General features: G+C 39.1%; 1 protein-coding gene across 32 annotated transcripts in view; it reads right to left on the reverse strand.

Moving 5' to 3' along the window:
* The window catches only part of TNIK (TRAF2 and NCK interacting kinase), a 383,452-nt gene that overhangs the window by 33,268 nt on the left and 326,890 nt on the right, over positions 1–23,294 (reverse strand). For 16 of the 32 annotated variants that reach the window (XM_070242622.1, XM_003363316.5, XM_014732754.3 and 13 more), the window contains 4 exons: positions 12,845–13,008; positions 10,731–10,828; positions 9,844–9,867; positions 4,096–4,280 (listed from right to left, as the gene is read on the reverse strand). In XM_070242622.1, the coding sequence (XP_070098723.1) occupies positions 4,096–4,280; positions 9,844–9,867; positions 10,731–10,828; positions 12,845–13,008 (471 nt within the window). The remainder of the gene's footprint in view (positions 1–4,095; positions 4,281–9,843; positions 9,868–10,730; positions 10,829–12,844; positions 13,009–23,294) is intronic. The other 16 variants (XM_070242619.1, XM_070242611.1, XM_070242624.1 and 13 more) reach the window with 1 other exon arrangement.

Consider the following 23,294-nt stretch of genomic DNA (forward strand, 5'->3'; position numbering starts at 1 on the left):
TAGAGTCTGGGTAGGAAAAATGAGTTGTTCAAATTCCTATAAAGACTGCAAAAAACAAAACACCTCCATTGATTAGAAGGAAAACTATAGGAAATTTGCTGTAATTAGACCACAGGTTCAGAACAAGAATTTCCTCTAATTGGATTTGTCAGAGTGTTCCCGCAGGTACTGATTTAATTCAATTCAATACACATTTATTGAACATCTGCTATATGAAAGGCCCTTAGTTTAACACTGGGTAGTGGATAAAAAGCACTAAACTAAAGAGGTTAGCATCCAGAAGAGCATAAAAACATAACACAAATAGTCAAATACAAGGCAGGATGTAAGTGAGAATGCGGGACAGAGGGAGAGGTCATTCCAAATAAAGGTACTACAACACTGGGAACATGAAAGGCATTTGTAAGGACTGAGGAGGAGGCTACTTTGGGTGGAGCATATGTTGGGGCATTTACGGGCCCCTGGTATGAAAAGGAGTGTAGGGCCCTAGGGATACAGCATGACCAGAGCCACACTTCGACATCAGTAATAAGACCAGAGCCTGAACAATGGATGGGAGGGCAGTGAGGGGACCACTACAATAACCTGGGCAGGCAACGGGGTCAGAACCATGGCTAGTGAGAATAAAGAGGAGGGACCACAAAGATACGTGGCTTTCAATCTCCAGACTGCATTTTGTGAGAGTGTACATAATTCATTGACTATGGTAGCAGTAGATGGTCCTAATGATCAAGACTGCCTCACACACACTGTCCTGAAGCATGTGCTGGCACTTGAGGGAAGATACTGATGCAAAAGGATGCCTCTTCAATTTGCTTGATATGATGCAAATCAACTTACGTGCCTTCCTTCCCTTCCTCCCATTCTATAAAGCTTTTATTTTTTCCCAATTATAAAAGTAGTACATATTCATCATAAAATCAGGGATATATATAAAATAAAAATCCCCATAGTTGCATAATCCAGAGGTAATCACTATCATAATTTTGCTCTATTTCCCTCCCTTATTATTTTTTTATGCATGAGGCATTGGGAAATAGTGCAATTGGTTGGTTAGGGAATACTGTATTAGATATGTGTACTCGTATAGGTTATCCCTTATACTATAAATATGAAACCAGCACTGTATGTAGAAAAAGTGGTTCATATACCAGTTGTTTGCTTCTCTGAATGGCTGGGCTCCACTTCTGAGAAGCTCTTTCGTATACACTTCATGGTAGTGAACTGTGTCACAATATATTTTAATTTTTTGATTGAAATATATAGCACAAAATGTAAAGGCTTATCTTAACAAGAGAAAATAACGGTGATAAGAATGTATATAAGAAGCACTCTAACTCTGAAATACCTTATTCCTAATTGTTTTATAATGGATTTGTTGATAGTGTGAAGTTTCTTAGGCATAAAACTATCAGGCTGCAGCAGAACAGATTGTATATACTTTATGTTGACAAAAATTGCATATATTTACCAAACTGGAATAAACACAGACACATATACTTGTATCCTGCTTTTTCTCTGAGTATAAAATAACTAAACATTTAAAATGTTCTTTAATGTATGATCATTTCAATCTACCTAAAATTTAGCATTTCTTAAGAACCATGTCAACTTTTGCCTCCACTGTAAGCATTTAATGATAGCCCACTTATTATTTCTCACCTGGATTATAGTAATAGATCCTCTGAATTGCTTAACCAGTCTCTAGTCTGCTCTCTTTCCAAATCATGTTGCTGAAATGATTTCTTTCAAACACAGCACCGATCATGTCATGCCTCAAGTCAAGAGACCTTCAACAGTTCCCCAACGGCTACATGATAAAGTGCATACTTCTTGGTCCGGTTTCACTAGTCCAGTGCCCCCCACCCCCATATACCCTACATTCCCATCAAACTCAACCTTCACTTCAACTCACCCCTGACTGGGATTATATTACTGCATGTTCCTTTCTATCTCAGTGGCAGTTATTTGCATACACGTCTTTCCTCTGGATGAGGTTATAAAATCTTTGAAGCCAAGACTTGCAATTTCAGTTCAGTGCAATTAAATGTACATCAGAGTCACTGCAGACCAACTCTATTCCAGACACCATGCAAAGTGTTAAGAGTAGAGATGAAGGAGACACAATCCTCACCCTCAGGGATCTCACAGGCCAGAGGGGAAGATAACACGAATAAATATCTGGATTCAAGGCACCACATGAAACTGCAGGAACACACGAGATACCGTGGCAGCACAGAGGAGGGGACAGGCTCTACCTGTGCAGGCCGGGCTGTGGGTAGGTAATTTCTAAAGGGACAGGAGAATGCCAGCCTGCAGAGAGGAAGCACGGCTTGGTCTATTCAGGCAATTTTAGAAAGGTGGGTGTTTCTATATTGGGGGAGAGATCACAAAAGATTTGCCTTTAAAGGTAGGAGGGTAAACACCATTAACAGCCTTGTAAAATATGACAGGAGGGTTAAAAACCAAATGCGATCTAACATCTCTTCCCAGGCTGTTTTTGGTTATTCTTCCAAATAATATTACTCTGAAGTCCTCCAAGTATAATCTTGTCTCTCTCCCATTAGAATATAAACTTTGGGAAGGCAGAATTCATCTATGCACTCCCTGAATGCCTCAAAACCCTCAGGATGGCACTGAACACACAGTGAAAGTTTTATCAATCTTTTAAATTCATAATCCACCCTCATCCTGATAGTTGTATGCTCGGTGCTTAAAGGGAATTCAAAACATCTGTTAGAAGAATTAACCAATGCTGAGTCAAGACAAAAACTGAAAGTACCAGCAGATTTTGCAGACATGTTCTGGATTAGTGATTTTGCCTCTAGAACAATTTTACTTGTGGTTAAAAAAGCAATTTAATGCAATTGTTTCAAAATGTCATATTTTAGCATATTTATGGTTGTCAATAACTGGGTAATCAACAGTAAAATAACAAGAATGGATTTTCAACTATGATAATTGGATTTGCCTCTCAGAATTGCTTGTATGTAATGATCATTAATCAATAGATGACATTCCCTGCACACTAGCTAGCCTTGTCTCTCTTCTGCTGGACAGGACAGTAATCTGTGGCCCAAAATGGCATTTTCTCTCTAGGGAGTGAGTGTGGCATGATGACCAATACTAGCTGAGCCAAAGAAATGGAGGTGAATGAGGAGTGAAGTTGGAAAAGTTAGCATCGTACTCTATCAAAGTTACAGCAAACTGGAGCAACAGTACCTTGTTTTTATTCGGGGGAGGAAACAAGAGATGTATGTGAGTGTGATTGTATGAATATGTCTGTTTGAATTGGGGAAGCAATAGGAGAAAAGGAGAGATTCTTTCATAGGATAAAGTCCAATGAGAAAAAGAAAAAGTGAGTCTCCCCCTCACTGAAAAAAAGAAAAGAAAAAAAATAAAGACTATAACTACTAAAGGAAATACAGGTAGGTGTAAATACAGGTATAAACACCCCAAAAAAAGAGACTGCAAAGAGGCTGACAGAACATATGTGGCGAAGTCACAGGCCACAGAAAAAAGAATTATGTAAAAGAGACAGTGAAGAAGACGAAGTGGAAAGTCATAACAGGGACATATTCACATCAAACACTCAGAAGTTTCTCTGCAGGATTCCTTGACTGCTGATTCTTTTCCTGGGATGCTACCCCAAGCTGCCATGTGCATTCTTCCTATTTAGTGGTGATGGGGGCAATGACATATATGTCTCATGTTGTTAATTCCAACCCTGAAATGTCATTGCCATAATTTCACTTTTTCAGTTCTAGGGGGACAGGTACCGGCCAACAGTCTGGCTGTCAACATCATTTTCCCTGGAGGTGACAGGAACCAATAAAGTCACCAAAGGGACAGTCAATCCAACACAGCAGGGATAAAGCACATGCAGTCCAAGAAACACTACCTATTCTAAGTGACTGTGTCTGCAGAGAGTGGTAATTATTGAAATATTATTATCTAATAAAAACTCAGATCCCAGAAGTCAATTGATCCTTCCAGAGACCCAAAAACGATCTTACATTTAATTTATATTTCTTGTCCTCTCATTTTGGAGACCTATCCCCTTCTGGCCTACATTTAAAAAAGCAGTCCTCTTACATCAGTCTGGGTATGTCACTGACAGCCACTGTCCCATCATGGGTCTCGCTCTCTCCATCTTCTTCCTCTTCGTCACTACTTTCCGACTCCTCGCTGGAAGAGGAGTAATCAGTCACCTTCTTCAGCGGGCGGTTTGTTTCTTCAATCCGTAGTTCTCTTAATTCTTTGGCTAATGCCGTCAGATCCTACAAAAGAAAAGTTTGCTCAGCGTATATGAATTGTAGATATGACCAAAGCTACATCTCTCAGCAAGTCAGTGCTCTAGCTTAAGCAACAAGGAAAAAAAGCTCTATATAGAACTGTTACAAACATAGTTACTGCATGGAACTAAGAAAACGATGTTTGTAGCACAGAGAAACTAGAAAAGAAAGATGAAATAAATTTAAACTTTGTTCAAAACCAATTGCTAGATGAGACTGTTCAGTTCTGAATATATATATATATGTATATGTGCGTTGCATGTGTACACACATACACAAACAGTGGGTTCTCATTTTATTTTGGGGAGGTGAAGCTGGTCACCCTCAGAGTTAATGGGAAAATACATGGGATTAGAAATTCTTCCCCACTGCCCAAGCCACAGTCATGGCCTTTTCCCTCTTATGATTGCTGCTGTACCAAAATCTAGCATCAGTCAGAGAACAGAGCAATTCCCAAGGTTCCAGCTACTACAATGACTCATTTGGTGTGTCATCATTCCCTAAAGAGCAGAGGTAACATATCAAACAATGGCCCATCCCAAAGCCCAGTGTCACTGAAATTTATAGCCACAGAGCTGAGCTAAGAGGAACAACAAAAAAAAAAAAACAGAGTTCTCTTCCAGAATGATGGGTGTTTCATTCCTTTTGTTTTAAATTGGAGTCACCTGGCAAAAACTCTGGCGAAGCATACTGTAATGAATGTACAAACACCAAAAGGAAGAGAGAATTTTTCAGTTTTCCATGAGTATGATGAAACCTGTAGCCTTATGGATATGTGATGATGTGATATTTAATCACCAGGCATACTGCAGGCAGTGTGCTGAATATCTGACTGCCTTTTATTTCACATGCTTTCAGAGCAATGCAGAGGGAAGCAGTTCTGCAAAAGCATGGCCGCTCTAATTTGCATGGGTAAACTGCCCATGGCACACAGCATGCAAATGAGGAAGAAGCAATTTGACATCAGTCTTACCATTTCTCCCTATATTAGTGACCCATGTGGGAATCAGAGCATTCAGTGAGAGACAGGGCATTAGGGAGAAAGAAACTCATTGAAAGATACTAAATGCCACAGTTTTCTTATGGCCATATTCTCTCTTTATTTCAACCCAGAAACATATTTGTCTAATTCACCTGATGTAGGATTAAAGCAATGTAGGTGATTTGAATAACATTTGATAATCTATCCTAATTGGTTAGAAGAAAAACTGTGATAAATGAATATAATTAAATTATAATTATTTTATTTTGAGAAGATAAATTGTCATGTTTCTTTACTGTCACCTATATGTCAGGCATTACTATGTTGGTTAAGACTAGGAGAGGAAACATTTCAGGTGTTTTATTTGGTCTAGAAATTTAGGAAATTCAAGGTGTAAGTGAAGGAGTCATTTCTCTCTAATTTCATGGAAATCAAAGGGAAACAATAATGACTTTTAAATTTGTTTTGAAGTTACTTGAATGGAAGCCCTTGGAAAGGGAAGTTTTTGAAAATTCAAATTGTGCATTTTCCGCCCAAACCCACTTTCTGGGCTTTCCACATGTACACACGTGCACACACACATGGCTTCAATCTCAGTAGATATATTTGCCCCATCCGTGAAAATGAAAATAGAATTGTATTAAAAAGACTCAAAGGTGTTTAAATATAATGTATACCTTTAAAGAAAAGGAAAATTACTAGATAGAATTTTATGCACATTTATTTCTGATTTCTTTTGCAATGGGCCAAAATAGGAAAAGCTAATATTCAGATTTCAGCTTTTTACTTCTTATTTCCTCTTGACAATGTTTATCTTTATCAAATTGAGAAGAAAGTGAAGCGTATGCTATACTTGAGCATGTTGGGAAAATACAGTCTAGATATTTGTTAAGGCTATAATGTAAAATGATATTATAATCTTCCAAAGCAGTAAAATAATAACAAATTAGAAAATTTATTTTATATTTTGTCTTCTATATGTTAGAAACAAGTTAAGTCTCATCAAAGAATATAACTAGCATTTAAATGTTACTTGTCATTAAAAAATACATTTTATTATAATTTAAAGAGAGAATATGGTTTAAAAGAGTTTATTTCTAATGTCAATAATTCTGAGTAAAATATAATATTAGCTATGATTTATTTAAATTAATAATACATTTTCCCCAAGGTTGGTTTTCCTTATCTCTGACATTTCAGAACAAGACAAAGGAAATTTTAAAAAAACGAAAACTATTTAGAAATATTTAGCTGGTCCAAAGCCCATTGATTTAAAGAAACTCTCACTTATTAAAATGACCTAAATTTTTCCAAACACTGTATTTAGGAACACTTTAAAGTTCTGACCTGTTTTATATTTTGCTTTTAATTAGAATTTTTTCTGCTTATGCATTATTAAAAAGCTATCTTTCCTGAAACATTGGAAAGAATTGAAAATTCCTTTTAAGTTTAATAGGTAATAGCTTGGAGGGTGAGACATATATGAAAATCCCAAGGTAACAACAATGTCTAACTCAAAAGTAATACCCCCAGTCAAAGAAATTAATCTTCCATTGCCAGTAGACTACATGTTTAGCTGAAGTTTTGTTCCTTATCCATCCACTCTGGAAAAATTTATAATAGCAAAGTTATAGGACATAGACACGATCTAAAATTGACACCATTGGGTTCAGATCCATTTTCATACATTTTATTTTCTGACAATACCAATTTTCTCCATATAATGAGTTTTTGTAGTAATTTATTGCTTGGCTGTCTCAAGCCTGGAGCTAAAAAAGTATTAAAAAAAGGGGGAAAAAGTGCTATTTAGCATGAAAATATTTGAGAAAAAAGAAATATGGCAAACAGTGAGATTTTTTGACTATGGAGTAAATGTGAAGATAGTCAAGAGGCCCTTACCTAGTAGTTTCTTCGATGTAACACTTTTTAGAATCAACTTGATACAATTTTTCATTCAAAAAAACTTGTTTACTGTGACAGTTATGAATATTTTACCTAAAAGTGTACTCTTTTAAGTCTCTTTTTAGAAACAACATAGTTTATTCAAATTTTAGTTCAATTTTAACTATTAAAATAATAGTTAAATATTTTTAAGCTGGTCTTTTCTTCACATATTAAAAATTTATTTCTTCTTAGGAAATCTAAAGATATGACATTGGGGAAGCCACTTAACTTCAGTATCCTCATCTAGTTACTGCTCAGCTTCTGTCCAAACTATGAATGTGCTCTGGAAGTGCTCAGATTTCTACAAACTAACAAAAAAATAATGGTAGAGCCAGTGTTTGCTTATGTATATAACCTTCATGCCATGTATTTAATTGTGCTAAAGTAAAAAGAATATTTATTTTCAAAGCTTGTATGAAATAACCACAGACTATACTGTACAATTTCATATGCCATTAGAAAGTTATGCCAAATTAACGGATACTCCCCCAGTTCGATTTTTATGAACATTCAAACCATTAAATAAGTTAATCATTAAGTAAGCAACAAGTTTTCAAAAGGAGTTTTAAGACTTTCCATTTCAATCCTGGGTTATCTAAATGGCAAATCAGTCACTGGAGACAGAAGTCATATCAAAACCTAGGAATGAAGATGGGGAAAGATTTTTTTCAAGGTTTCCCAACTGTGGCACTGTTGACATTTGGGGCCAGATAACTTTCTATTGTGGGTTGTTCTCCTGTGCACTGTAGGATGTTTAGCAGCATCTCTCTGCTCTACCCACAAGATGCAAATAGCACTGCCTCCCACCTCCAAGATGTGACAACCAAAACTATCTCCGGACTTTGCCAAATGTCTCCTCAGGGGAGGGTAAGGAACAAAAGGCATCATCCCGGGTGGGAACCACTGGGTTAGGGAGAACCAAGTGATCCTGTATTTTCAGTGATTCGGATGTGATACTCAAGGGGTGGGGTTATCAGAATCACCTGGAGGGCTTTTTCCAACCACACATGGCCCCAGAGATTTTGGGTACAGCTCACACTCCCTCAATTACTTATAATTACTTATACTTCTGTGGGGCCCTCTCATCTCTGTCCAGAGTGCTAGAGTATACCAAAATGAATAAAGCAAATTTTAAAAGCCTAAAATATCCCAGGTTAACCAGATGAAACCCATGAGAACCCTTTCCCTCATGACAGCCCCCTCTAGGACAATTTCTGGACTCATGAGATTTCCGTTCAATTGTGCGCACACACAGCCATTTTGTTGGTAGCCATAGCACGAGAATACTGTCCTCTTTCTTCATCTGTTTGGGAGAAAACTGATAAAAGCCCTGTCCTTCTTACTGTTATAAGGGAAAGTGGCAAGGCTGTGGCACAGAGCAATAAAATACATTCCCCTTTTCCTTTCTAAACATGCCATCCACACTCTGTGGACATGTACAGTCTCGTTCTTTTATAAGCAATAATCCTTTAATTATGATAATAACTTTCCAAACCACTCTGAACGGGGGAGGCAGTAAAAATTCTGAAAAAGTGAGGCTTTTTGGTAAAAATCAGATGCAGAGAAACATGCTTCTCCCACCTGCCAAAATAGCTCCATGCCTCGGGCCCAAACCTTAAGATGAGGACAAACCTCTCGGCTTTCTGCAGCACCACAGTTGATGAAATGCTCTCAGGCACGTGATCTTGAGTGATCCTAAACAAACTCGTGAGCACAGCAGGGCAGGTGTTTTTATCCCATTTTACAGATGAGGAAACTGTGGCCCAGAGAGGTTATGAGACTGCTCCCAGCCAGTTATTTACCGGGGAGCCAGAATTTGAATGCAGCTTGTCGATCCCAGAGCCAGTGCTTTTTCCATATTATTTCACAAAAATGGTGCTCAGCAGAGCTACAGCCTTAAAGCCATACTGGTAGTCTTCAGATTCCATGCAGTTAGGACACTTTGCAAGACCCGTCTCTTAAAAAAACTCCACTATGCTGTGTTCATGCAGGTCTGACAAACGGCAGTAAGGCAGTAATCCTTCTTGGCAAGCTACCTAAGACTGACAAAGCCATATATTTTTCTAATGGAAAAATGTCTCCACAGATAAGGAAATAAAGTCTCTTAACTCGCCAGGATTCATTAACTAGAGTTGATGTTGCTGCTGATGCTGTAGTTAATGTCCCACAAAATTAATCTAACAATACCCAGTAACTCTTTGTTCACAAATCACACACTATAAATTTGGAGTGCCCTAGAATGATGTCTCTTTTCTTTGTGAGTAAAACCACCATCCCCTAGCAAGGCTGGTGAGCACAGATTAAGAGCTCAGGCTTTGCTACTCAAAGATACTAGAGTGAGAAACCGTGCCAATAACAAAGCACTAATGCTTATCTTTAGCCAGAATGGACCATTGGAAAAGTGACATTTTGGCTTAGAAGGAAGGTTTCTGGAGGTTTATACGGGTGTCTGAGGGTCTTAGGCTGGCTTCTGTTGGAGGGGTTCTCCTCCCAGCAGATCACTCCAAATGAGTGAACCTTAAGCCTGCAATCCAACTGGCCACCTTTCTGGACATCGACATCAGGAAATCAGTTGTATATTTACATTTGGTGAAAGCATGACCAAGAAAAGATAATACTAACCTCATCTATAGCTTTCTTATAGCTCTGAGATAAGAAGAACCCAATCCAGAAGAATCCACAGGAGGAGGAAAAGCCAGAAGAAAGGCAGCAGGTTAGACACAAAATGGGAATTAGTACACAACTGATAAACGCAAAAGGGCAAAGAACCTCAACCCAGAATGGGGCAAAGTCCCTTCATTATTATTCTCACTGGACTTCCTTACTTTCAAATGTAAAAACCAGAGTAAACCAAAAATTCTTCACACTCATTTCATAGGAAAAATTCTTGGAAAATTTAAATAAAATAAGCGGATATTAGCTCATCCTAAATTAATTTCCAACTTTCCAATTTCAGCCTCCACGCTCTTTATTTCTTTCTTTATGGCTATTTGGGGTCTCTTGTGTCACAGCAATGAAGCTATATTTCAAGTTGTCAGCCCCCCTGTCAGACCATGCTTAGCAACTTTCGGTCCAGAAAATATAGACCTAGAAGCATGAAAAGCAGCAGAAAATTGTAATATTAATTCATATAGAAAATAGTATGGGGAAAGGGCAGAATAGATAAGAGAAACCCAAATCTCTTTAAGTGCTAGTTTCAACATCTTTTTGCCAAAGCTGCTGAACAGAAATTATGGAATGATATGAGTTATTTCTCTTCCTGTTTTATTCTCTAAAGTAGTGCTAACGATCAGCAAAAACACCTAAAGGCAGCTAGATAAGCAATCCAAGATCTGTTCAGTTCTTTCCTAATCAGATATGACTTCCTTATGGATGCTTCTATCATCTGTTCTTCTTATTAATCTCAACAATTTTTGTTTCATAGTCATGAGTGTATCCCCAACTACTTTATCCTGCAGGTTCTCCGGCAAATGAAGAGTTCAAAAGTCTCAGAGAGAAAAAGCACTCACAGCTGGTCGACTAGGTCGGGTAATGTCCCTGGACTCTTCTGGCTTCACCTTAGAAGGCTCATGTGGGAGCACAGGTGATCCTTCCGACTTACTGTTGGCTAGAGGAAAAAGCAGAGGGCCAAGAAAGGTAATGACCGTTAAAAAGTGTCGCTCAAGTTCGGAGTTCTGTGGTAAGTCATCGCTTAAGATTATTCAGGGGACACATCCTTCACTTAGGAAAATCCTCAAGCACCTCAGTGAAAAAATAGTAAATGAGGCTTGTAACCTGGAAACCACTAGTAATAATAAGAAAAACCAACAAACACCACCACTACCACCAGCACCATTTACTGAGCATCCATTGTGTGTCAGGCTTAGCGCTAAAGGCTTTCTATGTCAATTGTCTCATTTAATCCTCGCTCCAACCCAACGACGTGGCACTACTTTCCTATTTTACAGCTGAACACAGACTTAGAAAGATAACACAACTGGCCCAAGGTCACACGGAAATGATGGGCAGAGCTGGGCTTCTGTCTGGTTTCTCAAAGTTTATTCTCAATTATTACGCTAAACCAGTTTCTAAGTTAAGATTCTATTTTTGGTTTCTTCTGTTACCATTTACCCATCAGGATAAGTTATTTTGATGGAATTTTGTGGGAAAAAAATATTTGGTGGAATGGTTTTTAAATGGGGAGGGAGTTGTCTGGGTCATTTAAGGAAGAAAGAATGAGGGGGTGGGCAGAAAGGAGAACATTGGCGATAAAGGGGAAGGACTCCGGAATAGAGGTGCAGAGCAAGGGTGGGGGAGGGCTTCCTGACAGCTACAGAGTGAAGAGCATCCCGTGGATGTAGGAGCTTATAGGTAGAGAAGAAGCAATCTAGTGTGGGAGAGCTGCTTTTGTCTTGTTTTAAAGTGGTTGTTCCTGGTCAGGGATACACCAGGAATACAAGAGTGCTTTTAACCCAGAAGAATTAGGGGCCAAAGGAAAGAAGATAAGAATTAAAACTGAACAAGATCAGAGGATTAAAATAATAGGCATAAGTTTGGTTTTCTATAGCATTTGCTCTAACTAAGGATATTAAGTTGCTTATGAATAGAAAAAAGGTAAGGGAACAGCAGTTTTCTAAATTAAGCAAATTTATATTTGGATCAAGGCAACAAAAAGTATACATAGCTGTGGGTTGTGCCACTGATATCAGAAGAATGCATAGAGCAGCAACCAAAGGCCAGTTCACATCCCAATTCAGGGACAGGAGGATCGTGTGGCAGATGTCAACCTTTTCAAAATGGACACACTGTGATTTTGTCTAAAACCTTAGAAAGATACTAGGAGATCAACTATGATTATGTCTAATGAAGAGGCTAAGAAAAGTGTGTTAACATTTATCAAATTGCACTTTAAAAAGTCCTGGTCTTTATTACTTGGAAGCAAAACTATCTTCTGAACAAGATTATTCACAAAAGTAAATTTAGATTAGCTAGAAACAGTGTGCTATCATGTATAATTAGCTGGCCATATTCACGTTTTTCACAAACTTCTTCATTAATGAAAACTAAACAATGAGGAATGACTTGAATTATCAGAGAAACTAATTTTTAACCTCTCAAATAGGAATAACCAGAAGAGTCAAATATATTTTTTAAGTCAAAGATTTCATTTTTTCTCTCAACTGTATATGTATTCTACATTAGCCTTTATTGAATTTCACCATGAGAAATACCTAGTATCCTGAACTATGTTCAGAATACGAAAAGGGACTATTGGCATATGGGAAGAGATCCTTAGGGGCACACGAAACCGTAACCAGCAATCAAATGGAAATGGGAATTCAGGTGACTAGTAAGTGATCACATTTTTAAATAAGACCAATATTCTGTGATCTCCCTGGAAAACACTGGTATCTGCGATTACAAGGAGTTGGTCCACACTCTGATGTGACACATATAATTGGGGATGGTAGCTCACTCCGCTAAGGAGACTGAGGCTGAGAGCAGTTAAGGGGCTCTTCAGTATCACACAGTGGTGGGCCTCATCAGGAGCAGAAGTCACGGAAGTGAGGAAGTAACCTGATTCCCTGCCCGAGGCTCTCCTCCCCAGGCAATGCTGTCAGGGATAGGTAAGGGAAAGCTGTACCTCGAACTCTGGTCCGTTCACTGGACCCTGCTTGCGATCCAGGCTGAGAGCCTCCTTGGGAGCTGGGCTGGGAGCTAGGGGTGCTGGAGCTGGAGGAACTGCCACTGCTGGTCCTCTGCAAGGGGCTCTCCAAGACGGGCTCGGTTCTCCGGAGATCAGGGTTGCTGCACGGATGGACGGCAGAGCACAGTGACTATACTCTCAAGACCTTGCCATTGGTAGACACAGCACAGTCCAGTCCCACCCCCAGTGCAAAGGGGTAAAGACAGCACTTATGTGCCCTCGAACTGAAGGGGTCAATGGAAATGACAGTCATGCCATCCTCTGTGGAGCTACTGACCAGCTACTGGATCGGCACAGGATGAACTCTTTGGGTCATCACACTAAAAGTATTAGCTCTGAAACGGTGAATATTCAAAGAAGGCCGCCTTTTAAACCCTTTTTCTTGTGCTCATTGTAAAAAACTTAAAGAATATTTAAAAATAATGAAGCAACACAGTCAACTGTATTTTACTATTTGGTATATTATCTTCTAGTCTTTTTTTTTCTTTGTTTGTATGGAAGCAGACTATACATTCAGTTTTGCAGCTTGCTTTTTTTTTTCCCTTAACACTGCAATGTAAGCAACTTCGTATGCTTCTAAAAACAATAATGGCTGCATAATCGTCCATCATATCGATGAATTAGTTTAACCATTCGTCTATTATTAGATACTAAGGTGCTTCCAATACATTGCTGTGACACAAACACTAAAATAACTATCCAAGTGCATACAATTACCCAATCACGTCTCTCTTTCCTGGAACTGGAATTCTTAGGTGAAAGGGCATGAACTGGGGGGTATGTGTGCATGTTTCTATGTCAATGTATAAAGGTATTACCAGTTTTTGCTGAAGTGTATGAAATGGTCTATCTCACTGAATTCTTACCATACTTGATTATGAGTAGTTTGCTAATTTGTAAAAAATTTGTATCTTGTTGTTTTAATGCAGGTTTAAAACATTACTATTGAGGTAGAATCATTTTTACTCACGTTTATTTGCCATTTATAATTCCTCTTCTGTGAATTGCTTAATCAAGTTCTTTGCTCATATAGCTAGTAGTGTATTTGCATTTTTAAATATCTTGCAGGAAGTCTTTATATACTTTGGCTATTATCAAAGGGAGGTATGTTTTAAAATAATTGTTATTAAATGCTAATTCAAGAAGAAATTAGTTTATTGGCAGGCTAGTAGCCGTACTTTTTATAAAAGCTTACTGTATAATTCACTTTCATATCTTTACTGCTCCCAAAATAGTGGTATTTATTTCCTCACTCAGTTGGTCTATACTAGGCACTGGGTCAGGCATTTGAGACATGGTAATGAGCAAGACACAGCCCGTGCCCTCTGCCAGCTTAGCCAGACACACACAACCAATATCACTCATGCTTTGCCTGCACTAACCACAGGGCCACATAGGAGCAGGGAGCAGGGCCACCTAGGTCCCTTCCGGTGATCATGGAAGCTGTACCAGAAGAGAAGACACCTAGGCAGTGGTGGTGGGGACGACTGCTGAGGTTTTCATGATTGCATTATTATAAAAATAACAGTCTTCTCAAAGTTCCTACAAAGCTCTTTCTTTTTAATTTATAACCTTTTCCTTTAGATTTATATAATGCTAGGCATGGATAATTCAGTAAGACCTGAAACTCAAGCTCAAATGCCATTCAGCTGCTAAGGGGAGCAACATCGGCCCCCTCCATGTTTCAATGTCTTCAGTTTTGCAAACAGCAATTCACATCTTTGCTAAGAGTCACCGCAGTGCTATGATTTTAATGCAGTGAGATATCATACCAAAATGTAATCTTATGTCTCACTTTGCTCTGCCCATTTCAAGACTATCAAGTGCAGACCTGGCACTCTGCACGGTGTTGGGTGTCAGATGTGTCATATATAAATATGAAAATAATATGGCCCCTTCCCTCAAGACACTTGCAGTTTAGTCTACCAGAAACCTGGTCATGAAATGACATCCTTAGAGCAGCAACTAAATCGAATAATTTTTTTTTGAAAACACAAGAATCTTGCTTTGTGGTAATGTATCTGCCAAAAATATTTGGTCGAGTTAAAAATTCCTAAATTTTGGGTTACTGGAAAACATGGCTGGTGGCCCTGGAAAATATGACATGTAAAAATAAATACATCCTCATAATTTATTCATTTTGATCATATAAATGTAGAATTTATGGAAATATTTATGTTTTTATGGTAAATGGTTGTTAAGTCAACTTCACCATAAAATCGACTGCAGAAGAGATTGTTGGTACAAATTTTTAAAAACTTTTAAAATTCTTGATATTTTTAATGGCACTCCTTTGTGTAGTAACTATTTTGTGAAAGCTGTTAGCATCTACTTGATTGAAACAGATTTGGATTCATATTGGAAATACCCCTGATTTAGAGAATACATAAAATGATAAATATATCATACTTCTGAAATATCCTACATTTCAAATTTTCCATTTTTTATACAGAAACAATCCCATCTTCTTTAATTCCCAATTAATGAATTCTTCCCCATGTCCTCTTTGATTAAACAGTAGTAGTCAGGAATTATTTGTGTAAAATTAATAAACTCCAAAAATATTTTTTCTAAAAATTGTATTGCTAACCAAGTGTATTTCAGATGAAGGATGATAGGCATACTAAGATTTCTTGGTAGTTGCTCTCATTTTGTGGAATGATGACATAATGTTCTTTGTATTAAAAAAATACCTGTTCAGAGAAGGGTGGCAGTGAGCTCCGAATTGTTCATCCTGGTGGCTGTGTTGTGGTAGCAGGATCCAGCTATTTGCTCTAATATAGCACTCCTTTGATCATTTAACCAAAATCTTTCTATTAAGCACCTACTTTGTGAGACTCAGTGGACCAGTACAAGGGATGGAGGAGAGAGACAGGTCACAGGGCAGACGGTCAAGTTACAACACAGTCCTAGAGATGAGATATGTGCAGGAGAGAGAATAGCAAACAAAAATTCCGCATGCTGTGTGTGAGAGTCTAAATATCATTGGAGTTTGGGGAGCAATGAATGAAGCCTGGAGTGATCAAGGTGGCGTCAGGAAGGAGACAGGACTTGACTGGGCTTTGGAATGGTGAGCAGGAAGACTGGGGGAGTAGCCTGAGCAAAGACCCAGGGGCTGGGGTTTTCCTGGGGTTAGTTGATGTAGAGAGACATGGGGTACCAAGTCTCTGTCAGGAAATCCTGGGAGAGCTGCTCATCAGAAGCGATGGGCGGCTTATGCAGCAATGGCCTTTAAAGCCTGGCAGAGGACAGGAGCCTCCCAGGGTAGACTTATGAATGACTGGCCAGGAGAGAGGCAGGCTGACCAGGTAGGAGGTCACCTTAGATGATAAGGCTTGGGCCAGGGATGTCCTGGCATAAAAGAGGGGCATGGGCATTAGCAGAACCAGCTGGGATGAGCGTGCGTCTCCGAGGGGGCTCAGTGCCTCTTTCTGTGTGAAGCTAATTGGTTCCCATGGGCATTAAATCCCTGACCTGGGCCTCATTAGCACAAGTCCCCCCACTGGAGCTCACCAGCATGAGTGCTGATCTTCATAGGTTGCTATTTTTGCTGCTGGAGACTGAAAGAAGTATTTAGTTTCTATGTAACCACACACAGAAAGAGGAAAAACTTTAAAAAGCTTTTTCTTTCTTTTTTTTGTAAAATAAGAGCATTTTGAGAAAATGTCATACTGTTCACATTTTTCTCTTCCTTATTATGTAGTAATATGGTCTGGCCTTGGGGCCAAGGGTTCTGAGATAAATGTTCTCAGAGGGGATCAATTTCAGAAGAATTCCATGAAATAATAGATTCCCCTTGTTCACATACTAACTGAGCCTACTCAGATCCAAACGAGTAAAAACTGGAAAACATTCATACAGATTTCTTTAAATGCTAACTTTTAGTTCAGACATTTGCCATCCCACAGACAATGCTGTCTGGTCTATGAAACACACAGTAAAGTGAAAATGTGGCAATTATTCCATTTACTTGAATCATATAAAAAGTCAAAACAGAAAATTAGGATTACAAAGTGATTTCTTGGCCCAAATACTTGGGACAATTCTATAATTAACTGGCTGACTGCCAAAATTCACTTTAGTTTGTTACTTGATGACACAACCAATGAGCACAAATGAGGCATAAGAAGATACATTTGGGATGGGACAGAGAATTATTTTTTGAAATTAAGCATTTAGTCATTGGGTTTTGACTGGGTGTTTCTGGCTTAATTTAAGTCTTTTCACATTCTGAATGTACTTGTTTGATGAAATTTTAATTTGCTTTAAAAGAACACATGAATCACAGTTAAACATTAAAAGTGCTTGGAATTTTTTAAAACAGTATTTAAAAAAATGAACAAGTCAAATCTTGATTTGAACTCAACTGGTCATCTTGACAACACAAAGCATTTTAGAGTCCACATTGGAACTGAGAACCGCCCATTGATCTTGCAGTCTGAGCAATGCCCAGCTGCACATACCTGAGAAGGAAGGGCAGGGCAGGGTTGCATGGGGTCATGGGGACTGTGTTATCACCTGACTTTAGCCGTCTAGGAAGGGGACTGTAAAAAGCACATGATGATACTTGTTCTAGCTTGAGTAGGGGAGTTTTGGGGATACAAATAGGTCCCATGGGACAACAACCCTTAAAAGGTAGTGAATATCGCAAGATGAGGATCAATAACCATAAGATTAAGAGGAGCTGTTAACACTCACTAAACTACATGGTGAGAAAGGTGGAGGCAACTGGTGCTGTGTCAGTCAATGAATCATGAGATCCCTTTCCTTTGGGAAAACGAGGCAGCAATGACAGCTGCATTCACTGCTGAACAGATCAGCAGAGCTGATGCTTAAGAGTAAGGACTTTGGTGCAAGGCTACCAGGTTTCCAATGTTGGCTCTTTCACTTACTAATTTTGTCACCTTGGGTAATTTACTTAACTTGTGTTTCAGTTTCCCCATCTATAAAATGGAGGTGATTATAGTCACTACCTCATAGAGTTGTTATATGGTTTAAATTAGGTAACATCTGTAATGTGCATTGAACAGTACCTTGCATATGCAGGTGTTCCAGAAGTGTTCAATGAATAAAGAAATAAATAATAAATCACCGCAAACCAAGCAGAAGGCAGGGACCCACAGGAACCCAATAACACTTTCTTGACTAACTGATGCCAGCACAGCTGTACCTGCTCAATACTGTATCTATTTAAAAACATGTTCTCTATAGGGCTCTTTTTGATTTGATGTGGCATATGCAAACAGCAGAAGAGTGACATAGCAGGGAGTTTTTTCCTGGGAGAAGGAAGGCTATTAAAAATGGTAACACTTTGCTTTTTTCCCTCATGTTACAGGTACATGCTTATATATTCCCATTTTAATTCAAGAGTGTTCTATTCAGGGTACTAAGTACTTTGTTGATTTCAACACATTGTTTCCCAAATTATCCAAAAATATTACACATTCTGCAGTTTCTATATAACATCTTGCACCTAGTAACTGGAGTCCATTAGCACTGAATTCAGGAAGGTGAGTCCAGAAACTGGGCTTCTTTACAATTAGGCTCTGCCTTTCTTTTTCTTTGCGGCTTAGCCCAACAATGGTTTATTTCTCACTCACATCACAACATACACGGGTAGATGTGCTCTCCTTGGTGGTTCTTCTCCAAGTGGTGACTCAGGGATGCAGGTTCCTTCCACGTTGAGACACAAATTATCTCAAACTTAAGGTCCCTAAGTTTGCCACAGAAGGAGAAGAGAGAGGCTCTGCCTTCTTCAGATAAGTGAATTCACACATTCACTCCAAATTAAAATAAGAAAGCAAAGCTAGAAGTAGAATCTTGCCCCAAAGAGCAGCAGGCATAGTATATCCTCTGACCCATGGGCCCCAGAGGCAGGCAGCCTTGGTTGAGTCACTCGGCCCCAAGGTCACCTGCAGCCCTGTACACAGTGGGTCCTCAATATACATTTGCTGAATTTAGCAAATAAAATAAAAATAACAACAAAACATCTTAAATCTGTCCCTTACTATATGTGTCATTTTTCTTGGGATCCATTCTAACTTTGCTAACTTTCTAGTCTCCCGTAAGAGTCATTTCAAAGAAAAGGCTGAGAGGACAAAAGGAATATTGACCAAGTATAAGGAAGCATTGTAAAGAACAAATTATTTAAAAGCAATCCTTTTTTATGACTTTATGGGTGGGCAGTTGTCTGTCAAATGATCCAAAAAGAATTATGAGGAGAGTTTGGAAGATGGCAGTGTAGGAGGATCCTGAGCTCGCCTCCTCCCATGCACACAACAAACCTACGACTACCTGTGGAGCAATGTCCTCTGAGAGAGATCTGGAAACTGAATGAAAACAACCTCCACAACAAGGGACAGCACAGAGAGGGGTGGAAGAGGCAGAGATACAGCCCTGCTGATGGAAAAAGTCTACAGCCTTGCCACAGCACTTCACAGTCAGGAGTGATCTCCAAGTACAAAGCTCTTCCCAGTGGAGAAAGGCATTCAAGCACCACGTTAGGCACCCCAGCCCTTACATCTAGCACAAGACAGATTAGACCCCAAAACATCTGACTGAAAACCAACAGGGAATATGCCCAGGAAAACTACTGAACTTCAGGGAAAGGAAAACCTGCTCTTAAAGGGCCCCCACACAGACTTGCTCAACATGGAAACAAGCACAAAAACACCAGATAGAAAAGTGGATAGTCCATTGGTAAAAGAGACTCACTTACTAAGCTCAGACCCAATCCTGGAAAGGCAGGAGATGGCTGGACCACTCCCCCAGGAACTGAGACACTGGAAGCAGCCATTACTGTGATCTAGTTCTGTTGTGCTGATACAGACACTGGCAGGTGCCATCGGAATCCTTCCTCTAGCCTGTTAGTGCAGGGTTCTTCCCCACCTACTAGAGCAGCCAAGGCAATCAAGCATAGCCAGGCAGCAGGCAGCCTACCTCAGGCACCAGCCCCATCTACTAGTGAGCTCACAGCAGACTTGTGCCACTGGGCTTCGTAAACAGCCACACAGGGAGTCTGCCCCACCTATCAACACACCTGAAACGGTTGTGCACTGCCACACTGGGGAGCTGCTCTGCCCATCAGTGCACCTGAGGCAGCTGTGTGCTCCTGGGCAACATAGCCAGTTTGTGTTGTAGGCCTGCCCCAGCCAAGAGCAGGCTGGAACAACAGTGCACTACACAGCCAGCCTCACCCACCCCATGCATCAGCACACCCAAGGCAGCTGAACCCCACTGGGCCGTAAAGCCAGCCACACTGGGGGCCTGCAGGAGTTGTGTGTCCCTGGGCCTAGCAACCAGCTATAGTGGGGGCCTAACTCGCTCACCAGCAAACCTACAGTAGTTGTGCACTACCAGACCTTGCAGCCAGCCAGGGGGAGGTTGTGGCTGCCCTACCCAATAACATTCCTGTAGCAGCTGCACATGTACATGTGGCTGGGCTTTGCAACCAGCTGGCCTGAGGGCCAGCCTAGCCCACCTGTGTGCCCAAAGCAATAGCAGTCCTACTACAACAGAAGGGCACATGCAGCCTACACAGAGGACACTCCTTGAGCATTTGGCATGGGTGATGACGGGGAAGCATGCTGCTGGGCCCCATAAGACATCTCCTATATAAGGCCACATTTCCAGGATTGGGAGATGTAGCTGATCTACCTAATACACAGAAATAAGCACAGAGAAGTAGGTAAAATGAGGAAACAAAGGAGTATGTTCCAAATAAAAGAACAGGACAAATCCTCAGAAAAAGAACTAAATGCAACAGAAATAAACAATCTACCTGAAAAAGAGTACAAACTAATGGTCATAGGATGCTCACTGAACTCAGGAGAATAGATGAACACAGTGAGAACCTCAACAAAGAATTAAAAAATATAAAAAGAACCAATCAGGGCTGAAGAATAACGGAAATGAAAAATTCATCAAAGGGAATCAACAGCAGAGTAGATGACACAGAAGAACAGATCAGTTATCTGGACAACAGAGTAGAGGAAATCAGAGTAGAGTAGAACAAAAAAGAAAACAAAGAATGAGGACAATCTAAGGGACCTCTGGGACAACATCAAGTGTACTAACATTTGCATTATAGGTGTCCCAGAAGGATAAGAGAGAGACAAAGGGGTGGATAATTTATTTGAAGAAATAATAGCTGAAAGCTTCCCCAACCTGGGAAAGGAAACAGACATCCAAATACAGGAAGCACAGAAAATACCAAACAAGATGAACTCAAAAGGCCCACACCAAGACACATTATAATTAAAATGTCAAGAATTAACGATAAAGAGAGAAACCTAAAAGCTGTAAGAGAAAGGCAACAAGTTATGTACAAAGGAAACCCCCTAAGACTATCAACTGACTTTTCAGCAGAAATCTTACAGGCTAGAAGGGAGTGGCATGATACATTCAAAGTGCCAAAAGGAGAAAACCTACAATCAAAAATACTCTACCTGGCAAGGTTATCATTCAGAATGGAAGGATAAAGAGTTTTCCAGATAAGAAAAAACTAAAGAAGTTCATCACCACTAAACCAGCCTTACAAGAAATGTTAAAGGAAATTATTTAAGTGGAAAAGAAAAGACCACAAATAGGAATAAGAAAATTATCAAAGAAAAAATATCACTGGTAAAAGCAAATATACAGTAAACGTAGTAGATCAACCACCTATAAAGCTAGTAGGAAGGTCAAAAGATAAAACTACTAAACTCTCCTTTATGTTAAGGGACACACAAAATTAAGAGGTAAAACATGATGTCAAAAACACAAAATGTGGGGAGGCAGAGTAAAAGTGTAGTGCTAGTAGTATGAGGTCGAACTTAAGAGACCATCAACTTAACATAAATTGCTATTTACATAGGTTATTATATACAAAACTTATGGTCATCACAAACCAAAAACCTACAATGAATACACAAAAGATAAAGTGAAAGGAACACAAATTTAACACTAAAAGAAGTCATCAAATCACAAGGAAAGAGAGCAAGAGAAGAAGAAAGGAACAGAGAAGAATTACAAAAACATCCAGAAAAAAGGTAAGAAAAGGTGATAGTTATCAACTGTTACTTTAAATGTAAACAGATTAAATGCTCCAATCAAAAGACATAGGGTGGCTGAATGGATTAAAAAACCCAAGACTCATATATATGCTGCATACAAGAGACACACTTCAAACCTAAAGACACTCAAAACTAAAAGTGAAGAGAGGGAAAAAGATATTCCATGCAAATGAAAACAAAAAGAAAGCTGTGGTAGCAACACTTGTATCAGACAAAATAATTTTTTTTTTTTTTCCTGAGGAAGATTTGCCCTGAGCTAACATCTGTGCCAATCTTCCCCTGTTTTGTATACTGGTCACCACCACAGCATGGCTGACAAATGGTGTAGGTCAGTGCCTGGGATCTGACCCTGTGAACCCAGGCCACCAAAGCGGAGAATGCTGAACTTAACCACCACAAACAGGGGTGGCCCCCAAAATAGACTTTAAAACAAAAACTATAACAAGAGACAAAGAAAGGCATTACCTAATGATAGAGGGAACAATCCAAAAAGGATATAATACTTGTAAATATCTACACACCCAACATAGCACCTAAATATATAAAGCAACTATTAACAGACATAAAAGAAGAAATTGACATTAACACAATAATACTAGGGGACTTTAACACTCCACTTACATCAATGGATAGATCATTTAGACAGAAGATAAGTAAGGATATATTGACCTTAAATGACACATTAGGCCAGATGGACTTAATAGGTATATACAGAACATTCCATCCAAAACTGCAGAATACACATTCTTTTCAAATGAACGTGGAACCCTCTCCAGGGTAGATCATATATTAGGTGAAAAACAAGTCTCAATAAATTTAAGAAGAATGAAATAATATCAAGTATCTTTTCTGACTAACAGCATGAAACAAGAAATCAGCTACAAGAAGAAAACTGGAAAAGTCACAAATATGTGAAGACGAAACAAAATGCTACTGAACAACTATTGGATCAATGAAGAAATCAAAGGAGAAACCAAAAAATACCTGGAGACAAATGAAAATATGACATACCAAAATCTATAGGATACAGCAAAAGTGGTACGAAGAGGGAAGTTTATAGCAATATAATGCCTACCTCAAGAAACAAGAAAAGTCTCAAATAAACAATGTAACATTACACCTAAAGGAACTAGAAAAAGAAGAACAAACGAAGCCCCAAATCAGTAGAAGGAAGGAAATAATAAAAATCAGAGCAGAAATAGAGACTAAAAAGACAATAGAACAGATCACTGAAACTAAAAGCTGATTCTTTGACAAGATAAACAAACCTTTAGCTAGACTCCCTAAGTAAAAAAGAGAGAATGCTCAAATAAATAAAATCAGAACTGAAAGAG

This window comes from Equus caballus, chromosome 19 (assembly GCF_041296265.1).
Source record: "Equus caballus isolate H_3958 breed thoroughbred chromosome 19, TB-T2T, whole genome shotgun sequence".
Classification (NCBI taxonomy): domain Eukaryota; kingdom Metazoa; phylum Chordata; class Mammalia; order Perissodactyla; family Equidae; genus Equus; species Equus caballus.